We start from the raw sequence: 24676 nt of genomic DNA on the forward strand, positions 1-24676 counted from the left end.
TTTGTATTCCTTCAGAAGATGATCGTGTGAACCGGCTCATGCCATTCCTATCAGACGCTAATGTTACTATCACCACTTTGACATCAACAGTGGCTTCTTTGGTCCAGCCAGAAAACACCCCGAGCGTACGAACGTTGGTCTTGATGGGTGAAGCTGTTCAACCAAAGGTTGTTGACCAATGGTTTGATCATGCCGACATTATCAATGCTTATGGGCCCTCGGAATGCTGTATTCATACCACGGGAAACAAGACTCAGAAAAGATCAGAGGCACCTAATATAGGGAAGCCGCTTGCGGGTGTTTTCTGGGTCGTCAATCCGGCCAATGTTGGACAACTGGTTCCAATCGGTGCGCCGGGCGAGCTGCTGATTGAAGGGCCACAGTTGGCACGAGGTTACTTGAACGACCCTGTCAAGACCGCTGCTGCCTTTATCAATGACCCGGCATTTACGGACCATTTGGGCCTAACTGGCCGACGGATGTACCGCACTGGTGATCTGGTGCAGCAGAATGCAGACGGCTCATTTATATATCTCGGTCGCCGTGACACTCAGGTCAAGATCCGCGGCCAGCGAGTCGAGATTGGAGAAATCGAGAGTCAGATTATGTATCTGCTCCCAGATGCATCTGAAGCTATCGTCGATGTGGTGCGGCCAGCTGGTGAGGCACACGATGGAGTTCTGATGTTGGTTGCTGTCATTGAATATCCTAGGGCTGGATCATCCAGCAGTGGAAAGTTGGACTTGTACGATGATTCACATATCACCAATGCCGCCCGTAATGGCCTCCAGGGGTTGGACATCGAGCTCGGCCAAGTACTTCCGGCATATATGGTACCCACGGCGTATCTCCTGACGCCAAAGATCCCAGTGAACAATTCTGGCAAGCTGGACCGCCAGTTCGTGCGGGAACAGCTGCGTCAGATGTCCCGCGAAGCGCTGAGTAGCTATTCTACAATGGCAAAGCAAGCTCCAGAATCTGCTATGGAGCAAAAGCTGCACCGACTCTGGGCCGCAGCCCTGTCGCTTTCCCCTGATGCAGTGGGCATCAACGACTCTTTCTTCCGGCTTGGTGGTGACTCAGTAGTGGCCATGAAGCTGACAGCGGTTGCCCGGGACGAGCAGATTCCCCTCTCTGTGGCCGACATATTCCGTTGGCCCCGTCTTGTAAATCTGGCGGAGGCTATGGAAAACAAGAATGAGGACTATGGCTTCGCGGACAAAGATCCAGCCCCATTCAGTCTGTGGCCCGAACTCGCCCAGACTGATCCCGAGATGGACGACGAGCGAGAACGATTATTAGCAGATGTTGCGATGCAGTGCTCTGTCACAACCGACCTGATCGAGGATATTTACCCCTGCAGCCCCCTCCAGGCCGGTCTTATGGCTATCACTGCACAGTATCCCATGGCCTACGTTGCCCAACGTGTTTTCCGACTACAGGCCAACCTGTCTATTCAACAGTTCAAGGCTGCCTGGACGCAACTGGCCGAAAACCTTCCAATCCTGCGCACCCACATCATCTCCTCAGTCCTTTGTAATGCGCTTCAGGTTGTATTAAGGAAGGAGCCGGTTTGGTACCATGGGACGTCGCTCGACGACTATCTCGCAACAGACCGCGCCAACCCAATCACCTATGGCGGCGCGCTCAGTCGTACGGGTATTGTCCACAATGGAGTTGACCGCTACTTTATATGGACAACGCACCATAGTGTCTATGATGGCTGGAGTGTGACCAAAATAATGGAATTGCTGGCCCAGCTATTGCAAGGCGCAGCTCCGCCAGTCCCGGTCCCGGTATCACGATTCATTGCCTACCTGACCCTGCAAAATGAAGAGAAAACAACGTCATTTTGGCAAAAGCACCTAAAGGATGCCAACTGGGCTCGTTATCCGCCTTTGCCATCCCCCCAGCACTATGTCAACCCGAGGGATACACTTCAGCAACATCTCCATGTCCCTCTGAAGTCAGAAGCTGCAACACTCCCCATAGTCCTACGCGCCGCCTGGGCCCTGCTTGTGGCTACAAATACTGGGCTTGACGAGGCAGTTATTAATGTGGTACTCTCTGGTCGTATGGCACCAATTAATGGGATTACAGATTTAATAGCGCCAACTATTACTACAGTCCCCTTCTATACATCAGTGTCACAGGAGCAGTCTGTGAAAGGCTTCCTTACTGACATGCAAAACCGGTCGACTGAGATGATTCCATATGAACATACTGGTCTCCAGAACATTTACCGCATGGTTCCTGGGCTTGGACCAGAATTCGACCCCGGTCATATCTTTGTGGTCCAACCAGCCGGAGAGACCGAGTCAGGGACACCAATGTTCAATATGGGTATGGATGTATATGACAAAGCTACTCCTATGGATGCCTTTCATGCCTATCCCCTGACAGTCGAGTGTACTGTGGGATCAGATGTTAGTGATGTTACAGTTGAGCTGCGGTACGATCGCGATGTCGTCCCCGTTGATGCTGCCCAGCGTCTTCTTGCCCAATTTAGTCACATTGTGCAGCAGCTGTCAGACAATACAGATACTGAGCAGCCGCTCAGACAGCTGCAACTACTATCCTTGGAGGACAGTGTGCAGTTGTCCAAGTGGAACTCGACAGTTCCGCAACGGGTTGAGCGCTGCATTCATGACCTGGTGTTGGATGAGATGACCGCCCACCCGGAGAGAACAGCCATCAGCGCGTGGGATGGCGAGTTGACGTACGGCGAGTTGGATGAAGCGAGCCGTCGGCTGGCTCACCATCTGTCCGCCGGCTGCGGTGTAGGCCCTGAGGTGATGGTTGGGCTGTGCATGGATAAGTCGAAGTTAGGAGTGGTGGCCATGCTGGCTATCCTCCGTGCCGGCGGCGCCGTGGTCCCTCTCGGCGTGCAGCACCAATTGCCCCGTATTCAGGGGATTGTCCAGGATATTTCAGCACCGCTCGTGCTGGTTGATCGCATGCATGAGCAGCGTTTGGACGCGCTATCAGCCTATACACAGCTGCTTGCAGTTGATTCTTTCTTCGACACAGCCCCGTTGTCCCCAATACCGTCCGCCGAGCCCTGTGTATCTGTGCAGCCCGACAATGTGGCCTGGGTTATCTTCACCTCCGGCAGCACTGGAACACCTAAGGGCGTTGTACTTGAACACGGCGCACTTGCAACTAGCATCCTTGCTCATGGGCGTGCATTTGATATTCAGCCACACGACCGGCTCTCACAGTTTGCGGCATATACTTTTGATGTTGCTATCCAGGAGATTATGACGACTCTTTGTCTGGGGGCATGTATTTGCGTTCCCTCAGAAGAAGATCGTGTCAACCGGCTTACACCCTTCCTATCGGAGGCTGGCATTACTATTGCCACCTTAACGTCAACAGTAGCCGCCTTAATCCAGCCACAAAATACCCCGACCATACGAACGCTAGTATTGATGGGTGAAGCTGTTGAAGGGAAAGTCGTTGATCAATGGGTTGAGCATGCCAATATCATCAATGCTTACGGGCCATCCGAGTGCTGTATCCACACCACAGGAAACAAGATTTGGAACAGATCAGCGGCACTTAATGTTGGCAAGCCGCTGGCTTCAACATTTTGGGTAGTCAACCCAGCCAGCATACAACTAGTTCCAATCGGTGCGCCGGGCGAGCTGCTCATTGAAGGACCGCAATTGGCCCGCGGCTACCTCAACGACCCTGTCAAGACCGCCGCCTCTTTTATCAAAGATCCAGCATTTGTCGAAGAGTTGGGCCTGAGCCCTGGTCGTCGCATGTATCGAACTGGCGATATGGTACAGCAGAACCCGGATGGGTCGCTGACCTACCTCGGCCGACGCGATACACAAGTCAAGATTCGTGGCCAGCGAGTTGAAATTGGAGAGATCGAGAGCCAGATTATGCGGCTGCTGCCAAACGCACGCGAGGCTATCGTCGATCTGGTGCCGCCAGCCGGGGAGCCCCATGACGGCATATCGATGTTGGTGGCCGTCGTCGAATATCCCGATGTTGGACCATCCAGCAGCGGAGAGCTGGAGCTATATGATCCCGCAAAGATCACGGAGGCTGCGCGCAAGGCCCTCAAAAAATTAGACACCGATCTAGGCCAAGTCCTGCCAGCATACATGGTCCCAGCAGTGTTTTTACTTGCGCCGAAGATCCCGATCAACACCTCCGGCAAGCTGGACCGTCGTGCTGTGCGGGAGCAGCTTCAGCTTATATCCCGTGAGGTGCTGACCAGCTTTTCTTGCTCATCATTCATAAAGCAGGCACCAACTACTACTATGGAAGAAAGGTTACAGAGCCTCTGGGCTACAGCTCTAGTGTTAGAGCCTGAAGCGGTTGGGATGAAGGACTCGTTTTTCCGTCTTGGTGGAGACTCAGTCATTGCTATGAAGTTAACAGCAGCAGCCCGAGCTGAAAAGATCCCCCTATCCGTGGCTGACATCTTCCGATGGCCCTGTCTGGCTGATATGGCAGCTGCTTTAGAAGAGAAACACGGCCTCGAGAATGGCCATGCGAATAGTGAAGATCCAGCCCCGCTGAGTTTGTGGCCGGAGCTCGCCCAGGCCGACGATGCGGACGCAGAGACACGACTATTAGCAGATGCTGCCGCTCAATGTAGCGTTTCTATTGACCAGATTGAAGACATCTATCCCTGCAGCCCGTTACAGGCTGGGCTCATGGCGATCACTGCACAACGTCCCGAGGCCTATGTTATGCAGCGGATCTTCCGACTACAGTCCAACCTCTCCACCGAACAACTCAAAGCCGCCTGGACAAGGCTGGTTGAATGCCTGCCTATATTGCGAACCCGCATTATCCCCTCGGTACAAGCTGATGCATTGCAAGTTCTAGTACGGTCACAGCCACAGCCAGTCTGGCAGGAATGGAAATCACTGGAGGACTATCTTGCAATGGATAAAGCCACCCCTATTACATACGGCGGCGTCCTCAGTCGTACAGCAATTGTGGCAAATGAGGACGGCGCGAATCGGTTCTTTGTGTGGACAACACATCACAGCGTCTATGACGGCTGGAGCGTGGCCAAAACAATTGAATTGCTCGCCCGACTATTAAAAGGGGAGTCTCAGCCGGTCACAGTGCCTGTTTCACGATTTATTCGCTACCTGGCCCTGCAGGATAAGGTGGAAATAGCAACATTCTGGAGGGGACATCTCGAAGGCGCCAACTGGGCTCGTTATCCAGCCTTGCGGTCCCCGCAGAACAATGTTAACCCGAGGGATACACTTCAGCAACATCTCCACGTCCCTCTGAAGTCAGAAGCTGCAACACTCCCCATAGTCCTACGCGCCGCCTGGGCCCTGCTTGTGGCTACAAATACTGGGCTTGACGAGGCAGTTATTAATGTGGTGCTCTCTGGTCGTATGGCTCCGATTGATGGTATCACAGATATTATAGCACCAACTATCACTACAGTCCCGTTTTATGTATCAGCCTCCCAAGCACAATCTGTCAAAGGCTTCCTTGCTGATGTATATAACCGGGCGGCTGAGATGATTCCGTATGAACATACTGGTCTCCAGAACATCCGACAACTAGTTCCAGGCCTGGGACCAGAATTTGACCCCGGCCATATCTTTGTGGTTCAGCCAGCCGGAGAAAGGGAGTCAGCAACACCAATACTCAGTATGGATATTGAGCGTGAAACAACTTCTATGAACGCCTTTGACGCCTACGCCCTGACAGTCGAGTGTACAATAGGACAGGGGACGAACGTCGATGTCGACATACGCTACGACCGTGCAGTACTTCCATCTAATGATGCACAACTGCTGCTCACCCAGTTTAGTCACATTGTGCAGCAGCTAGCACAAGATGCCGAGACTGAGCAGCCACTAGGACAGTTACAATTGCTATCCGTTGAGGATAGTGCTCAGCTATGCAAGTGGAACTCAACATTACCATACCAGGTTGACCGCTGCATTCATGACCTAGTCCATGATAAGATGGTTGAGCAGCCGTCCGCAGTGGCTATCAGCGCGTGGGACGGGGAAATGACATATCGCGAGCTAGACAGCGCAAGCTGGCAGTTAGCCCACTACTTGCTCCAGCATAATATCGGCCCGGAGGTGATGGTTGGCATGTGTATGGATAAGTCGAAGTTAGGAGTAGTGGCTATACTGGCAATTCTTCGCGCTGGTGGCGCCGTGGTCCCTCTTGGTGTACAACATCCAGTGCCCCGCATTGAGGGGATTGTGAAAGATACAGCCGCGCCGATCGTGCTGGTAGATCATGCTCACAAGCAGCGGCTGTTGGAGCTGGCGGCGCATACACAGTTACTTGCCGTGGACTCCTTCTTTGATGCGGCTTCGTCAACCCCAGTGATAACGACATCCGCTGAGCCTTGCAGGTCCGTCCGCCCTAATCATGTATCTTGGGTCATCTACACCTCTGGCAGCACTGGCATGCCTAAGGGGGTTGTGCTGGAACATAGGGCCCTGGCAACTAGCATCCTTGCTCATGGGCGCGCATTCGGTATCCAGCCCCATGACCGGCTGTCACAGTTTGCAGCATATACCTTTGATGTCGCTATCCAGGAGATTATGACGAGTCTTGTAATGGGGGCATGCATCTGTATTCCGTCAGAATACGATCGGATGAACAGGCTCACGCAATTCCTATCAGAAGCCAATGTTACTATCGCTACTTTGACATCAACAGTAGCCGCCTTAATCCGGCCACAAGACACGAGCGTACAAACCCTCGTTTTGATGGGCGAAGCTGTGCAACCCAGAGTCATTGATCAGTGGGTGGAGCATGCCACTGTTATCAATGCTTACGGGCCCTCGGAATGCTGTATCCACACCACAGGAAACAAGATCAGGGACAGATCAGAAGCAAGCAATGTAGGCTTACCGCTAGCGAGCATCTTCTGGGTAGTGAATCCAGCCAACATCGGCCAACTGGTTTCACGTGGCACACCTGGTGAGCTGCTGATTGAAGGCCCCCAACTGGCTCGAGGCTACCTTAACGACCCTGTCAAGACCGCTGCCTCTTTTATCCAAGATCCGCCATTTGTCGAGGCGCTACGCCTGAGCCCCGGCCGACGGATGTACCGAACTGGTGATATAGTGCAACAGAATGCGGATGGATCACTGACCTACCTGGGCCGACACGACACTCAGGTCAAAATCCGTGGCCAGCGAGTGGAAGTCGGCGAAATTGAGTACCATATAGGGAAGCAGGCCGGCATCCATTATGCAGTTGTGCTTTATATGCGGCAAGGACCCCTTGCTGGTCAACTTATAGCTGCTGTCATCCTCAGTGAGACTGAGACCTCGGCAGCAAGCCGCCATCAGAACTCAGGTGTCAAATACATTCCTGAAGACCAGAAGGAGAGTGCTCAAATTCTGCTACGCAAGGCTAAGCATGACTTGGCACAGCTAGTCATGCACTATATGGTGCCGAGCATCTGGATCCCCTTAGCAGCTGTGCCGATCAATGCATCGGGCAAGACGGATCGACTTGCGCTCACTCACTGGGTACAATCGTTGCCGCGAGAAGAAATCGTAGCTCTGACTGGCAGCACTGAGGAGGCTGAAGATGCTGAGAAGCTGATGGCAACGGCCACACCCGTCGAGCGATCGTTGCGGGAGATATGGAGTGAAGTGCTAGGCATTCCGTTGCAAGACGTGACATTCTTGACTACCTTTTTCAGTCTTGGGGGAGACTCTATCACAGCAATGCAGGTAGTGTCAGCCAGCCGGGCTCGTGGCATTCTCGTCACTGTACGCAACATTTTAGACAGCCAGACAATCCCCAAACTGGCAGCGCAAGCGCAGAGAGTCGAAGCTGCAGACGATACAAAAACGCCCTCTGTCAACAGTACGCAGATCCCTACGGAAGAGCCGGCAGCTACAGCAACAGACTTTCCGCTCGCACACCTGTCTGACAGTGAAATGCTAATGATTGAGGGGCAATACCTCAGTTCTATTGGTCTCTCTTCAATCACTGAAATTGAAGACATTCTCCCTTGTTCACCAATCCAGCAAGGAATTCTGCTTACCCAGGTGCAGTCACCAACAACCTACTGCATCCAGCACACATGCCGCATCAAGTCGTCTGATCCGGCAAACCAACCCGTCAGCGTCGACCGGCTTGTTGGAGCATGGCGTCAGGTCGTTATGCGGCACTCCATCCTCAGAACTGTCTTACTTGAGCCGCTACCAGGCCAGGAGAGGTTCCTCCAAATTGTCTTGAGGCAACCGGATATTGGCATCCTCAGTGAGAATGGGATTGCAGATGCAGCTGTAGCTGAGTGGTTTGATTCCCAGCCAACACTTGACGTTTCAGACCTTCGATACCCTCCCCATCGTCTAACGCTACTGAGGACAGCCACAGGCGAGGTCTACTGCCGACTTGATGTGAGCCATGCCCTAGTTGACGCCTCGTCACTGACCCTGATTATCCGCGACCTTATTACTGCCTATGAGGGTACATTGCTGGCTGGCGGTGGCTCGCATTACAGTGCCTATATAGAATTCCTTGAGGGGAGACAGCCACAGGAAGACCTTCAGTTCTGGAAGGAATCGCTGAGCCATGCTGAGCCGTGTCTCCTACCGCCTCAAGACCCGCTACATAACTCCGAAGAGGGAAAACTTGAGAAGGTGTTCATGCGGATCGAAGATCTTACTACGCTGTACCGCTTCCGGGATACTTATGGCGTTTCAATTGCCAGCGTTTGTCAGCTGGCCTGGACGCTGGTCCTTGCCAGCCAGATAGGATCCCAAAATATCAGCTTCGGGACCTTATCAAGCGGCCGCGATGCGCCTATCCCAGGGGTAGAAGAGCTAGTTGGTCCTATGATCAATATGCTTGTTTGCCACACACAGCTGGATTGGACTGCAAGAGTCTCAGACATCGCTCGCAGGTTGCAAAGTCAGTTTACTGAAGCTTTCGAACACCAGCGCACATCTTTGTCTTCTATCCAGCACGAGCTTGGCTTTTCAAGAGGCCAGCCATTGTTCAATTCCACATTATCATATAAGCGGCAACCCTTGGCTGGCTCTGGTCAATCAGCAATTATTCTTGAAGGCCTAACCTGGGAGGACCCAACAGAGTATGATTTAAACGTCAATATTGATGCAGCACCAACTGAGCTTGAAATCGATATACAGTATTCAACAGCTGTATTCTCAGATGCAGCAGCTACGAAACTCGCACAGCAGATGGTGCGAGCCGTGTACGCCGTCTGCGAGAACGCGGGTAGGCCGCTCGGTCAGCTTAGTCTGCTATCTCCAGATGATGGGGAACAGTTTTGCAGATGGAATTCGACTATGCCGACACGCCTCGACCGCTGTGTTCACGACCTTGTACTTGACAAGATGGCCGTGCAGCCAGAAACATTAGCCATCAGCGCGTGGGATGGTGAGATGACATATGGCGAGGTGGATGAAGCGAGCCGTCGGCTAGCATATCATCTGGTAGAAGAGCAGGGTGTTGGTCCGGATGTAATGGTCGGCCTATGTATGGATAAGTCAAAGCTGGGAGCAGTGGCTATGGTGGCCATCCTCCGCGCCGGCGGCGCTGTCGTTCCTCTGGGAGTGCAACAGCCACTGGCCCGTATCGAGGGCATCATGCAGGATGCAGCCATGCCGCTGGTTCTGGTTAACCAAGTTCACGAACAACGGCTAGCGCCGCTGAGAGTCCATGCTCAGTTCCTCGCCGTCGACGCCTTCTTCGAGGTACCCCCATCAGCCCTAGCGATAACGTCCCCCGAGCCGTTCACGGCTGTACGACCAGAAAATGTGGCCTGGGTCATCTACACCTCTGGCAGCACCGGCAAGCCTAAAGGCGTTGTGCTTCAGCATGGCTCCCTCGCGACAAGTATCTTCTTCCATGGTCGCCGCCTAGATATACAGTCTCACGACCGTCTGTTGCAGTTTGCGGCGTTCACATTCGATGCGGCTATCCAAGAGATTATCACGGCTTTTGCGTTCGGGGCCTGTACCTGTCTTCCTTCTGAAGAGGATCGCATGGATCGACTCTCAGCCTACATATCTGAAGCCAATGTGACGATAGCCACGTTGACATCGACTGTGGCAGCACTGGTTCAGCCGCAGGACGCCCCAACAGTACGAACAATGATCTTGATGGGTGAAGCTGTCCAAGCAAAGGTTGTCGATCAATGGATAGGACACGCCAACGTCATCAACGCTTATGGGCCCTCGGAATGCTGTATACACTCGACATGTCAGAAGATCCCCGATACTTCATTGGCTCTGAATATTGGAACGGCCATCGCCGGTGGGACCTGGGTTGTTAACCCGGCCAGCGTCGGACAACTAGTTCCCCTGGGTGCGCCTGGCGAGCTGCTTATTGAAGGTCCATTGTTGGCGCGCGGCTATCTGAATGACCCTGTTAAAACTGCTGCTGCCTTCATCGAAGATCCAGCATTTGTGGAAGAGTTGGGCCTGAGTCCCGGCCGGCGCATGTACCGCACCGGCGATCTGGTACAACAGAATCTAAACGGCTCCCTGACTTATCTCGGCCGAATTGATGCGCAGGTTAAGATCCGTGGCCAGCGCGTAGAAGTTGGCGAGATTGAGTACCATATAGGGAAGCAGGCTGGTGTCCACGATGCAGTTGTCCTTTATATGCGCCAGGGACCTCTTAGTGGCCAACTTGTTGCTGCTGTCATCCTCAGCGAGAGCTCGGTAGCAAGCCGCCATCAGAACTCAGGTGTCAAATACATTCCTGAAGAGCATAAGGAGGGTGTTCAAAAACTGCTATACAAGGCCCAGGAGGACTTGTCTCAGCGGGTCATGCACTACATGGTGCCAAATATCTGGCTCCCTTTGGCGGCTGCTCCGATTAACGCGTCAGGGAAGACGGATCGGATGGCGCTGACTCGCTGGATACAATCATTACCGCCAGATGAGGTTGCTGCCCTGACCAGGACTGAGGAGACTGGAGATGGTGACCTGCCGGCAACAGCCACAGCCGTCGAGCGATCGTTGCGGGAGATATATAGCGAAGTGCTTGGTGTTCCACTCCGCAATATCACGTATTCAGCCAAGTTTTTTAGTCTCGGGGGAGACTCGATCACAGCAATGCAAGTTGTATCAGCTAGCCGGGCCCGTGGCATCCTCATTACAGTCCGCAAGGTTCTTGAGAGCCAGACAATCCGCAAACTGGCAGCCCAGTCGCAGACACGTAAAGATGCAGGCGATGCCTCACGCGTGCCAGAGGGAGTTTTCGCTCTCTCGCCCATTCAGCAGATGTACTTTGACCAGATTGCTCCCGACGGACTTCGCACTGAGGGAGAGTACCATTTCAACCAAGGAGTGTCGCTCCAAATCACAAAACGGGTAGAGTTACCAGAACTCGCATGGGCACTGGATGAGGCTGTTGTGAAGCATGCTATGCTTCGCGCACGCTTTCGGCACAGCCAGGACCATGGCTGGCAGCAATGGATCGAGAGACAGCTTCCTGGGTCTTACCGTCTCTCTTCGCATACGGCCGCTGATGGAAAGTCTATACAGCATATTGTTGCGCAGTCCCAGGGCTCACTCAATCTCGAGCACGGGCCAGTGTTTGCAGCCGCCCTGATCGAACTGCAGGACAGGCAGGTCCTCCACTTGGTCGCCCATCATCTTGTTATCGACCTCGTATCCTGGCGCATTCTCATCCGAGACCTCGAAGAACTCCTTGGGCGTCACAAACTGCCAAACCCGAGCAGCCTATCTTTCCCTGTGTGGTTGGAGCGGCAATACCAATCGTTGAGCAACTTCGTGAGCGAGATCGGTACGCCAGCGGAAGCCTTCGTGGCAGATACGTTGCCAGTAGCGGTGCCAGCAGCAAATTGGGAGTACTGGGACCTTACCCCTGGCCAGAATGTATGGGGCAGTCTCGCTAGCATGGAGACGAAGTTAGACTCTAACACGACGTCGTTGCTATATAACTCCGCCAACGTCACTCTGAATACTGAGCCAGTCGAGATCCTGCTAGCTGCTTTGTTCCCCTCTTTCCGAGCGATCTTTACCGATCGTCCTGTCCCTGCCGTCTTTACCGAAGGGCATGGCCGCGAGGCTGCGGATGACGAAACGGACTTATCTGACACCATCGGCTGGTTCACAACAATGACACCACTTCATGTCCCGGTGGAAGCCAATTCTAATGGTTCTATCGATGTCCTGAGACAGGTAAAGGACCAGCGCAGGCGTATCCCTGGCCGTGGTGTTCCCTACTTCGGTAGCCGTTTCCTGACCGCTCGTGGACGAGAAGCGTTTGCGGGCCATGGCCCTGCTGAGATCCTTTTCAATTATACCGGAAGGTTTCAGCAGACAGAGCGGGAGGATACACTCTTCCGTATTGACGATGGCGAGTATTCGACATCGGATGTTGGCGGCATGGTCAAGACCTTTGCCGTGCTTGATGTCACCGTCACTGTGGAAGCGGACGAATTATGTATCAGCCTCCGCTTCAGCCGTCAAGTACGGCAACAGGCGGCTGTCCAGAAGTGGCTTCAAGCATATGGCAACGCTGTGAAGAGCCTTGTGAATGAGCTGGTGATAGCGGCGCCGACAGCTACGGCAACCGACTTTCCGCTTGCACGCCTCTCTGACAGCGACATGGGAGTTATTGAGGGAAAATACCTCAATACTATGGGCCTTTCTTCAACCGCCTACATTGAAGACATTCTCCCCTGTTCACCAATTCAGCAAGGCATTCTGCTTACCCAAGTACAATCGCCATCAACCTACTGCGTCCAGCAGACATGCCACATCAAGCCATCTGACCCCGCCAACCCCGTCAGTATGGAGCGGCTTGTCAGAGCATGGCATCATGTTGTCTCACGGCACTCTATCCTCCGGACTATCCTGCTCGAGCCGCTACCAGGCCAGGAGAGGTTTATCCAAGTTGTCCTCAAACAACCAGATATTAGCATCCATACTGAGGTTACTAACATCGCAGACGGAGCTGTGGCTGAATGGTTCAATTCACGGCCGATACTTGACCTGTCAGACCTTCACCACCCTCCTCATTGTTTGACAGTATTAAGAACAGCTTCAGGCGAGGTCTATTGCCGCCTCGATGTGAGCCATACACTGGTTGACGCCTCGTCGCTAACCCTGATAATTGGCGACCTCATTAGCGCCTATGAGGGTGCGTTACCGGCTGGTGGTTCCCATTACAGTGCCTATGTCGCATTCCTTGAGGGGAGACAGCCACAGGATGATCTTCAGTTCTGGAAGACATTGCTGAGCGATGCCCAGCCATGTCTCCTGCAGCCGCAGGAGCCACCGCACAATACCGAACACGAACACGAACAGACAAAGCTTGCGAAGGTGTTCACGCAGATCGAAGACCTTACTGTACTGCACCACTTCCGGGATACATACAGCATCTCAATTGCCAGTATCTGCCAGCTAGCGTGGGCCCTAGTGCTTGCCACCCGGACGGGATCAAATAATGTCAGCTTCGGCAACCTGTCAAGCGGCCGTGATGCACCAATTCCGGGGGTCAAAGAGCTAGTCGGTCCTATGATCAATATGCTTGTCTGCCACCTCCAGCTAGACTGGGATACAACAGTGTCAGACATAGCTCGTAAGCTACAAAGCCAATCCGCTGAGGCTTTTGAGCATCAGCGGACCTCGCTAGCTTCTATCCAGCACGAGCTCGGCTTCTCAAGGATTCAGCCGCTATTCAACAGCACACTATCATACAAACGGCAGGCGTTGGCTAGCTCCGAACAAGCATCAATTATCCTCGAGGGTCTGGCCTGGGAGGATCCAACGGAGTACGATTTGAACGTCAATATTAACGCAACACCAACCAAGCTTGAAATCGACCTGCAGTATTCAACAGCCGTATTCTCAGATGCAGCAGCCAGGAAGCTCGTCCAGGGCTTAGCACAAGCCATCCACGCTGTATGTGAGAATCCGAATCAGCCGCTACGACAGCTTAGCCTGCTGTCATCACAAGACAAGGCGCAATTCTCGACATGGAATTCGATCATGCCGCCACGAGTCGAGCGTTGCCTCCATGAATTGCTGCTGGACCAAATCGCCGCCCAGCCTGCGGCACCGGCTGTCTGCGCGTGCGACGGCGAGTTGACATACGGAGAGCTGGACAACGCTAGCCACCGGCTGGCTCACCATCTAGCCGGGCGTGGTGTAGGCCCGGAGGCGAAGGTTGGCGTATGTATGGATAAGTCTAAGTGGACAATCGTGGCGATGCTAGCCATCCTCCGGGCTGGCGGTGCCGTGGTCCCTCTCGGTGTACAACATCCAGTGGCTCGCATCACCGGCATCGTCCAGGACATTGCTGCGCCGCTCGTGCTGGTCGACCGCGGCCACGAGCAACGTTTGGATGGGCTATCGGCCCATACACAGCTGCTTGCCGTTGACTCCTTCTTCGAATCGGTCCCCTCAACCCCGACACCGTCCGGCGAGCCCTGCACATCCGTGCGGCCCGAGAACGTGGCCTGGGTGATCTTCACCTCTGGCAGCACCGGCAAGCCCAAGGGCGTGGTCCTCGAGCATGGTGGTCTCGTAACAAGCATTCTAGCACACGCACCGCTCTGGGGACTCTCTCCCTCAACACGCACGCTCCAGTTTGCTGCTTTCACTTTCGATGTTAGTATCTCCGATGTCATGGCAACCCTTGCTTTTGGTGGCTGTATTTGCTCGATCTCTGAAGATGATCGTCTCTCGAGACTCAATCAGGCAGCTAGCGATTTCCGGGTGACCTATGCCAATGTGACACCTACAGTCGCTCGCCTTTTAGATCCAAAGCTAGTCCCTACACTGAAGACTCTGGTGCTTATTGGAGAGGCTGTTGATACAGGTGTTGTGGATAGATGGAATAAGGATGCTACAGTAATCAATGGTTATGGCCCTGCTGAAGCATCCATCGTGTTCCATTGCAGCCCGCCTATACTGGATCCTGCGCTTGCGGCAAACGTTGGACAGCCCATCGCAGGAGGCGCCTGGGTAGCCAACCCGGATGACATCGGCCAACTGGTTCCAATCGGTGCGCCAGGCGAGCTGCTCATCGAAGGCCCGCTAGTCTCGCGCGGTTACTTGAACGACCCTGTCAAATCTGCTGCTGCCTTCATTGAAGATCCAGCGTTTGTGCAGGAGTTGGGCCTTGGCCCCGGCCGGCGCATGTACCGCACCGGAGACATGGTGCGGCAGAACACGGACGGCTCGCTGACCTTCATAGGCCGTCGCGACACGCAGGTCAAGGTCCGCGGTCAGCGGGTGGAAATCGGCGAGGTCGAGAGTGAGATTGTCCGCCTGCTGCCAGACGCGACACACGCCTACGTCTCCAAGAAGGGACAGTCTCTGGTCGCCATCATCGAATCAACCTCACCCGACCGGCATGCTTCTCGCGCCCCTGTGCCTTCGATAATCATGCCCGACCGTGAGCAACAGAAGGCTTTCCATTCCCTCCACACCTCCCTCCTTGAAACGCTCCCCAGGTACATGATACCCTCCGCGTTCCTGGCTATCAGTAAATTCCCGCTCAACGACAGTGGCAAGATGGACCGCCGAGTGGTTAGTATTTTACTAGATTCCATACCATCGGACAAGTGGCTTGAGTACACGGCCAAGTCTCAGATATATCAGGCGCCTGTTGGCCCCAAGGAACAGCTGCTTTGCGAATTGTGGGCTACTTGTATTGGACTTGAAAACATGCTTGTGTCGCGTACGGACAATTTCTTCGACCTTGGTGGCGACTCTATGACGGCCATGACCCTTGTTCAACAGCTACGGGGACACAGCATGCGGCTTTCTGTCATCGACATTTTCGATTACCCGGTCCTTTCTGATATGGCAGCATGTGCCACCATGGACACTGACGTGGTCGCGGACTACAAGCCCTTATCGCTTGTCTCGCCTGAAGAACGATCAAGTGTTCTTGAGTGCGTGCCGGTTGCAAAGGCACAGGACGTGCTTGATATTCTGCCAACAACAGACTTCCAAGCCCAGATTATCAGAGAAAACATGGCCCCGGAACGCAGGCAACTGAACTATTTTGCTTTCGACGCGAGCGGTCCCTGCGACATATCCGGGGTGATGTCGGCAGTTTCTGATCTTGTCATGAAATTTGAGTCACTCCGCACCGGATTTGCCAGACCTAGTGGCCAGAAATTCTTACAAGTTGTCTATGCCAAATGGCAACCAGAAGTCCGTGTCTTCCACACCAATATGGATCTTGATGCCTTCTGTCGAGACTCACTGGACCAAGACATGTTCGCAACGCCAAGTCTTGCACGACCAATGTTCGATGTCGCTATTGTCGTTGCCCCTACGAAACAGCATCGCATCGTGTTCCGTATCTCGCATGCGCTATACGATGGAGCGACTTTGCATCGGGTGTGGACAGCATTAGAAGAGATCATTGCAGGGCAACCTACGAGCAATTCTGTTCCTGTTGGGTCGTATTTCCGGAGTCTGCAAGCCCGGACAACACGCGAAACCGAAGACTACTGGCGTGAACTTCTTCGAGGAGCTAACATTCCGTCTATCAGTGCACATACCGAGCCCCAGGTCTCACGACTGGGTCTCATTTCCGGCGAGCCGATTGTGTTGGGATCAAGAAGCGGACAACCAGACTTCCCAGTTGCACTGGCTGTCAAAGCCGCTTGGGGTATAGTATTGGGCCTGCACACATCGAGTCGTGATGTTGTGTTTGCCGACATCTATACGGGACGGAACACAGTGCATCCATCAGCCGCAGGTGCTGTTGCGTGCTGTGCCAGAGCGGTTCCATGCCGTGTCGCATACGAACCTGAATGGACACTGGAAAAACTGCTCGAACAGCTCAGGAAACAACAAGTCGACAGTATGAGACATGAAGGTCTCGAGTTCTTGACAATCGCTCAGCGTTGGATGGGATGGCCGGAAGGAGAGGCAGCAGATTTGCGAGCCAGCATGGTGAATCATCTGAGGGCGTCAAAGGAGGACCTATCACTAGGTGGTACAGTCTACAAGCGGACAGAAGTCAGCCCGAGGCAACCCTACGCATCCATTGACTTTGCCATCGAGACAGTAGAGGAGGAAGATGGTTCACTATCAATACGCATTGCATTTGCCGCCGACCGAATCCCTGACCTGCTGGCAAGAACACTGCTTGATCGATTCCGAGACACTGTGGAGACAATTCTGGCGAATCGACGGTGCAGTGTCAGCCACTTGATCGAAAGAGTGACGGCACGCGTCAAGGGAAGCAGTGAGAATGACTCGTTCGATGGAGAGCATTAGGAGACGGAGAACAAGGAGATCCGCTCACGACGCTCATTCAGCATGTTGTATTTAACCAGCTCAACAAGCATAGGCATTGTGCTTGATTTCATAGTGTATATGGTTTCTTTTACTACTTTCCCTGTCCTTTGGAATAATTCAAAATCAGGATCCAGGTTATAGATAGTTCTTTAAGCTTTACCTAGGCGTGTTCAATAGGGTTCATATCGGGCGAGTATAGCAGCTAATCTATCACCAAAATGCCGTAACCTTCGAACTACGCCCTACTTTTCGAGCTATATTAACATACTGGCTCTGGCGTGTGGTGTTTTTTGACCGAATATTTAAGCATCTAAGGTATTTAGCTTGGGGGACCTTGATTTGGCACTAAAGTCAGAACGAATCAAGGGTTGATTTAAGATAGAAAATCAACTTTTTATCACCTAATGTTATTTCGAAACATTTCTAAAGCTCTATCTCAGTATAGTGAGCTTTTTGAGCAGTATTCTCAGCCATTTTGGTGGTGAGTTAGGAGCGGTTTTGTTTAAAATATATATAAACATCGCAACTATATATTTTAGTACATGTTGCTAGGAGTTACAGTACAATTTCTCGGGAATGGTAGAATGGGAATTCTAAGGTCCTGATTGGCTGAAAACTCTGATGACTAATCAATACTGGACCCCTTGAAATGAAATTGAAATGGAAAAAAAAGTTGAAATTTCAGTATTTTGAAATGGACTTTCGTGAAATGAAATTACACCACCCCTGTTTGTTTATTTCCCCGCATAGTCCCCTTACCACTTTTCTTCCTCCTCCGAGAGATTGGAGGAATGTGCGGACGATGAATAGGCCAATCTGTAAGACCACATCGGTGTCGAGTTGGTCATAATGCTCCACGAGAACTTAACAACTCTTTGACAACCATTCTCTGTTGCCTAGTAAAGGGTTGTGAGCGTCGAGCATGCAACGTTTTTTGTGGGCAATTGCCTTTTTAACAAAGCAATGAGTTTCCATCAACAATGCGTCAAGGCCAGCTTGCAGGGAAATCTCCTGTTGCCATTATAGATGGCAGAGTTCCCTGATAATCCCGACAATCCGGCACTGAGCAAGCCCTCATACATGAGTAGTAGCCGCTATGATCAGCACTGTACTTATTAAACCAGCAGTTAAGACGTGCCCAGCCGAAAGGTGTTTGTCCGGGTGGCATATTGACGTTTCCACGAATTTTGCAGGACAACCTCACGCGTAATGGCACATCTGGGGTGTTCAGTTTAAAGCACGTCCATATGTATTTATATTCACTTGTTTTTGCTCTCATGATCAAGGATGACGGGTTTTGGATAATAGAAGGATGGCCGTGTCTCCGCGCTGTAATCTCTGCCTCGGGGGCGCTGATTTCGATCCTTCCAAAATCTATATAGTCATTGTCAACACCTACTTCTAGATAGCACCAAGCGGATCGAACATCAGTGAAAAAAGATGTAGCCTCTCTGATTTGCTTGCCGGCTTGTTTGTGTTTTTCCACCGGGCTTTTTTCAAGAAGGCGGGAAATGCTGTCTACCTGTATGTTCATAATTGCATCGGTGGCCCCTGTCTTTCTCGAATTGGCCCAAGCATCAAACTTGTCCTTGTTTGTGGGATCCTCAGCCAGTATAGCAGCAGCTCCAGGATCGCCGCCTCTGACAACACACTCCGATTGGCGGAAGTTTGTGTACTCCTTGAGCTCGTCCTCAGTCGCCACTCGCCCTTGGATGCTCACGACGTTTTTATATTCCGCCTTGACACATGCTTTGAAAGACTCTTGAGTGGTCTTTTCCTGGCTACCCGAATCAATTTTCAGCTGGTATCGTGTGCCGTAATTTAGCTTCTTGATATAATGGGTGCCCCAACTTTCAAAAAACTCTTTGTATGCTTTGATTACTGCGGAATCGTCGATCGTCCATGTGGGTAGCGTAAGGATAGCATCAACAACCATGCCATCGACAAACTCGTATGTGTCGGCATGGGGCTTCAATGTGACGCTGTAGTTGTCCTCATTCATACTATAAACTCCATACATAGCGCTGCTGTCGACTGACGTCTCCATGCCGTATTGAGCCTCTGCCGACGCGGAGAATCCAAAGTAAGAGGCGCTCATCTCAGCACTCGCACTCATCTTCTTAATAAGTTCGGATCCTGTCTCGACTTCTAGAGAATGTGTCCTGGCTGTTGGGCCAGGAGCGTCTAATTCGAAATTCGACGGGATCTTCCAGATGATGTCTGATCCAGGAATATGATCGCCGGTCTCAGTAGGAGAAGCTTTAACGATCGTAGAGTTATTGCGATCCCTCAGGAGAGATGCCAAACTGGTCAAGTTTTTATCTGAATGGATAATTAGTTCTTGTGAGTTCTGATTTTTATAAAGACGAGAAAAGGTGGCGCATACTCCTGTCTAGGAGAAGACTTCGTCCAATAAAGTTGCGGGACGGGTGCGTCTCATAAGAGCCACCCGAGTCAACAAAAGTGCCATCCATATCAAGCTCTTGGCTCTTCGCCAACGGTCTGTATACTGGGTCATGTTCGATGGGTGTCTCACACTCCGCAGAACTCTGCCCATCGGTCGCCTCATGGAAGCGCATTGTGAACAAGTAATTGGGTATAATTCTTATTATTATCACTTGAGAAAATCAACTTGGTGCGGCATATCAGCACCAAAAATGACAGCATTTGAATAGAAGCAGAGAAGACGATTTTATCCGTTTGAAGGCTTGAATTCCAAAGTCATGAAATAATCATGAGCTATTAACGCGAACTTGTCTACATCTATGACGGAAACGATTTCAAACTTATCGTAATTCCCTAATAGAAGTCTGAGACAGACCATGTGGATGGGGCTTAGAGAAAGCTAAAATTGATCTAGAACTCTGACTTTGAAGTGCGATCAAATTGTGCTTCTGATGTTGTAGACAGGCTATCTATGACATCTAGACTGCGGCATAACCGCGGTTGTGGTTATCAAATAGGCTGACCGTTGTGACGGGATTCGGGATCCCGGGAGAGTTTCAGTCCCGTCTCATAGTCCCATGGGAATTGCTTTTTGATTCCCACCCTGCGCCAAGTCTTTTGGGAAGGGATTCCCATTCCCACTCAGAAGATTTATAATAAATAATAAATTTGAAATAACGGATTAATATAACAGTCAACACCTTTAATAACTTTAATTCAGCGGCTCACTCAGCTGCTACCTACAGCTTGGTCCCATAATGGGCTTGTATCGATAAATTTCCTTCTATTTGTAGTATTATTCACAGCCATCCAATAATAGTAGAACCTTGCGCTTTCAGATAGACTGGTAGAGTTATTATATCCAGCGGGGTGGCAAATCTCGACGTAACTATCCAAGCTTGTAGCTGCCAGTCAAGCAAAATGGAACCTCGAAAAAAAGAAAAGAAAAGAAAAGGCAGTCTGACACTGAAGTTATAGGAGAGACATGGAATAGTGTATATTGTGCAACCTAGGAAGTAGGAACCGCATCTCTGGAGATACACTAAACGTGTCACCATAGCCCAGCCATATCCAAGCTGAATCTGCTCCTTTCCGGACAATGACCCGTAAGGCACCAGTGGGGTTGCCTGCTACCAGGCCAAAAAGGCAGCATGGAAGCTGGTAAAGGCTTCCGACAAACTACTGGGATAAGTGTACAGAAGACCTGTGACACCACGCCGCTCCTAGAGACATCGGTGCTAGCGGGTGTACAGCCTCGTATTGTCTTCAGGTGATGTACATGAGAATTTTTATGTTATTCGGATGCAAAGGGCGTGATGAATGGACTAAATCGAAAACTTTAATCATATGAGACTCCCTGGAGACAATGTCGTTGTGGTGGTAAGCGGAGTTGGAGGAACACACCTAGAAGGATAGCAACGCTGTTTATGCATATGTATAATATATTTGCGTTTTTCACACTCACCAAAATGGAGGACGACCGACAGTGGACGTTAACGCTTCAGATGGAGGTAATATTCAGCTTCGGCCAGCCTGACAAACTCTTCCGTATGGAAAGACCATTAGATGAAGAGGCATAGGTCTCTCATGGTTTTCTAAGATTTTTTTTTCTAGTCAGTTATCTATGCCAGCAGCCTTTCTCAATTGCATCTCATGATCTACACGATGGACAATGTAGCCTCCCATCTAACTTCCTCGGCATTTCCCAACAGATGTTCCCGACACTTGCGAGAAAATACAGTAAAATACGCCACGCACGAGCTGATTCCTGATAGAGGACTGGCCACTTTGCTTCCTTTCCTCAGAACGCAAACGAACATGGACACCTGGGACGCAAGATTAGGGCGCCTCTTAAACAGCAGCTCTGCACACATCCCCCGAGTCATACACGCCGCCCTTCTCGACGGCGGATGAATACCATCTCGCATCAGTACGGCAGCACATTAATCAACGTATGTTATTGCTGCTGGACCCACTCCATTTCGTCAATGGCGAACAGCAGTGCAAGGGCAAAGTAGTCAATAATGCCATATGTGTGCTTCGCCACCGCAGACTGTATACCCGGTGGTTGTGGAGTGACCTCGATCAACCAGGAAGAGGGGCCCTTTTGACGCGGGCATGGTACTCGGCGAGGTCTAGGACGTTGTAGTCTATGCCCGAGTTTTTAACACGGACCTCGAGGTGATAGAATCCATCGCAGAATCCCATTCGAAGCAGGCTTTTTAGTTAGCGCGTCTCCACAGAGAATCCTGTCGTTGTATTTCCTTTTGCACTGATGAATAGGCTTATAGTTTTATTAATTAGGAAGATGGGTCTAGGTAGGGTAGAAGGCATGATAAAAATAAGAAAAAGAGTTGGCAAATGGTCGATGGACTTCTAAATGCAATAGTCAACTACTTTAGTGTACAGGACCTCTATATTCTACATCACCCGTCTATCTAAGTAAAACATAATACCCTCGTTGCTTCATGATGGACACCCAGTCACAATTGTACGAACGAGTCTTTCTGGCCTCCCAACATTCCTCCATGATCTGAAACGCCTCGAAACACGTTCCGATGGTCGACTCTTTAATCCCTGCGGCAGAGAAAAGGTCACGAAAGAAACTCTGTTGTTCTCCTACCGCCAAGCAGCCCGAAATACAGAATGGCCAAACTAGTATACTTTGCAGCAGTCTCCGATCCCGGAGGCCTTTGAAAACGACGACTGTTTGAGAGACGGCTTCGGCGATTTCGGGCAGCTCGGGATGTGCACCCGAAATAACAACATGGAGGTAGATAACGGCTGAGAGAGCAAAAAGTTTGCTGATCTCGTGATTAGAGGGTGCGGTTTGAATTCCTGAGTGATTCCATAGCGATGGCCCTGTCAACGGCATATCATCCATGTCCGCCAGTTCCTGCCGAAGACGCTCCTCGATTTGGCGCCCACGCTCCGCTAGATCGATTATGCTTAGCCTGTGGGCGGCCTGGGACTCTTCCTTCCATCGGTCTAATGCCGAAATCTCATAAATTAGCGCCATGATTGCGTTCCGGCATCCCGTAATGCTTTCTAAAGATATGCCGAGGTTGCTTAGCGCCTGTCCGTGGTCAATGTCCAAGAAAGGAGTCCTCCGCGTAGAAGCGGAGGAAATAATGTCAAATGATATAAAGGAACCAAGCAACACGTTGGTCGCACAATCATCTTCGGGCGAGAGAGTCCTCCTATATTGCTGATCGTTCGCATAGTTCGCATCAGCACCGGCAAGGGACATCCGTGCCTGTACAAGCTCGGGAATCAAGCCAGCGGCCGCCCGAAGAAGCGGCTGCCAGTTTCTTGTACCACCCGCGAAAAGCTTGAACGTTGGAAGCGTCAGCAGTGGATCAAGAAAGAGATGCCGACCACATACCTCCCAGAACAAAAGCTGGAGGATCGATGTGAGGCCCTCCAGATTGTGAGCTAGATGGCTACATCCATTCCAGGAGTACGAGCCTTCTATGATACGTTGTGTGCCTTGGGCGGCCAAATAGTAGTAGCCGTCGGTGGAGCGCAGTCGAGCAAGGCTACTGGGGATATCGGTATTTTGGGGATGCGTCGAGAGAAGATCACGCTCACTTAGAGCCAGGGTTGCATAGTACGCTGGCTTGACTCGCCGGAGGATGGAGAACAACCACCCTCTTCCCCGCCGATCACGGGAGAGGTAGAAAGGAAACTGAATATAGAACACCCGGTCCAGGTAGTGCATAAACAACGCATCCTCTGCTCCTCCACTTTGGGGCGACTCGCGGGGAGCAACTGCCCAGTGGATCGACTGCCCATGACAGTGAGGCGCCACGGCGCGCTTTTGAGTTGGAGGTTTCAAAGCCATATAGTCGTTAAAAACAGCGTCCTTGGGAAAGGTGTTAGTATTTTGAGAGGTGCTCCAGGTTAACTCGTCTACGTCGGAAAGGGTTCTTCCATTCGTGGCAAATCTAATGTCTTCTTGGAGCACGACATCACCCGGCACAGTATTAGGCTCCCGCACACCCAACTCGTTATGCGGCATCCACAGTGTCCCTTCTGAAGAGCCGGGCGACGATGAATCCGGCCCGGATTCTATATTCTTGAAGAGTGCGGGTACAGGGACAGGTGCTTCTGGATGGGCGTAGGACGGGGGTTCTGTGGTTAGGGTGTCGTCGTGAGACGGGCCACTCCATGCCGCGTCGACAAAAGAACTCAGAAACATATCAAACAGCTCATCGTGAGCTAAGGCGCCATTCCGCTCGTTAAGTAATGGGCGAACGGAAGTGGGCGACGTAGCCGGGTGCGATGTAGCGTCTTCGGTCGACCTTGCATGCAGCCCTCGGTTAAGGCCTTGCGACAGTTGATCTGTCCGGGGCGGCCTTTCGCCTCTATTTTTCGATTTCCTCTGACTGACAATATGCTTGAATTTTGAAGCTTGCTCCTTCTGCAATCTTCCGTTATCCATCCACACGGGCCTAGGACCGTACCCGTGACACTCCAGTCCAAAATAAATGCACGGCCCACACGATGGACGATTTTCGTCACATTTCTTCTTACGAGCTCGACAAGTCCAGCAGCCATTGAGGCTTCGCGCGGCTGGAGTATAGAAGTCAGTAATCGGGGGTTTGCAGATGCAGCGGTCGAGAAACGTCGATGCTTACGAAGTCTGGCTGCAGTTTCCATGCTCATAGACATGGTCCCTAGAGCTGGGGACAGTCTGACCTCGCTACCGTACTACTGGATGGTAGCAGAAACCAGGGAAGACGGCGTGACAAAGCACCAACCAGCATTAGTCAGAATGCGAACCTACACCATGTGCAGACCCTGGTGGAAATAATTCATCTTCACACCATCTTCATAACGGCGGGAGGAACTGTACATTTACATTTATAGGAGAATATGCAACGCTAGTACTGGTGTTAGTGAAGCTGTGAAGATGACTCGAGGTTTAGAGAAGCCAAGTTCATCTCTGATTGGAGAACCGAAGGCGGGGAATTCCG

At 51.7% G+C, this 24676-nt stretch overlaps 3 protein-coding genes across 3 annotated transcripts in view; 1 reads left to right on the plus strand and 2 right to left on the minus strand.

Annotated features, from left to right (window-relative positions):
- The window catches only part of ATNIH1004_008076 (Nonribosomal peptide synthetases (NRPS)), a gene marked incomplete at both ends in the record, with an annotated part of 29547 nt that extends 12316 nt beyond the window's left edge, over nucleotides 1-17231 (plus strand). The window contains 2 exons of the mRNA XM_033572689.1: nucleotides 55-9222; nucleotides 9259-17231. Of these exons, the coding sequence (XP_033423241.1) occupies nucleotides 55-9222; nucleotides 9259-17231 (17141 nt within the window). The remainder of the gene's footprint in view (nucleotides 1-54; nucleotides 9223-9258) is intronic.
- Nucleotides 17232-18237: 1006 nt separating this feature from the next.
- Nucleotides 18238-19831, minus strand: ATNIH1004_008077 (uncharacterized protein; the record flags this gene model as incomplete). Its single annotated transcript, XM_033572690.1, has 2 exons — nucleotides 18238-19574; nucleotides 19639-19831. The coding sequence occupies 2 exons, from the start codon at nucleotides 19829-19831 to the stop codon at nucleotides 18238-18240; spliced, it is 1530 nt and encodes a 509-aa protein (XP_033423242.1).
- A 1951-nt stretch (nucleotides 19832-21782) lies between these two features.
- On the minus strand, nucleotides 21783-24371 carry ATNIH1004_008078 (Zn(II)2Cys6 transcription factor; the record flags this gene model as incomplete). Its single annotated transcript, XM_033572691.1, has 4 exons — nucleotides 21783-21915; nucleotides 22154-23028; nucleotides 23083-24272; nucleotides 24338-24371. 4 exons carry the CDS (start codon nucleotides 24369-24371, stop codon nucleotides 21783-21785), a joined length of 2232 nt encoding a protein of 743 aa, XP_033423243.1.
- Between the last annotated feature and the right edge of the window lie 305 nt (nucleotides 24372-24676).

This window comes from Aspergillus tanneri (genome assembly GCF_003426965.1).
Source record: "Aspergillus tanneri strain NIH1004 chromosome Unknown AapTan_6_pilon_pilon_pilon, whole genome shotgun sequence".
NCBI lineage: Eukaryota > Fungi > Ascomycota > Eurotiomycetes > Eurotiales > Aspergillaceae > Aspergillus > Aspergillus tanneri.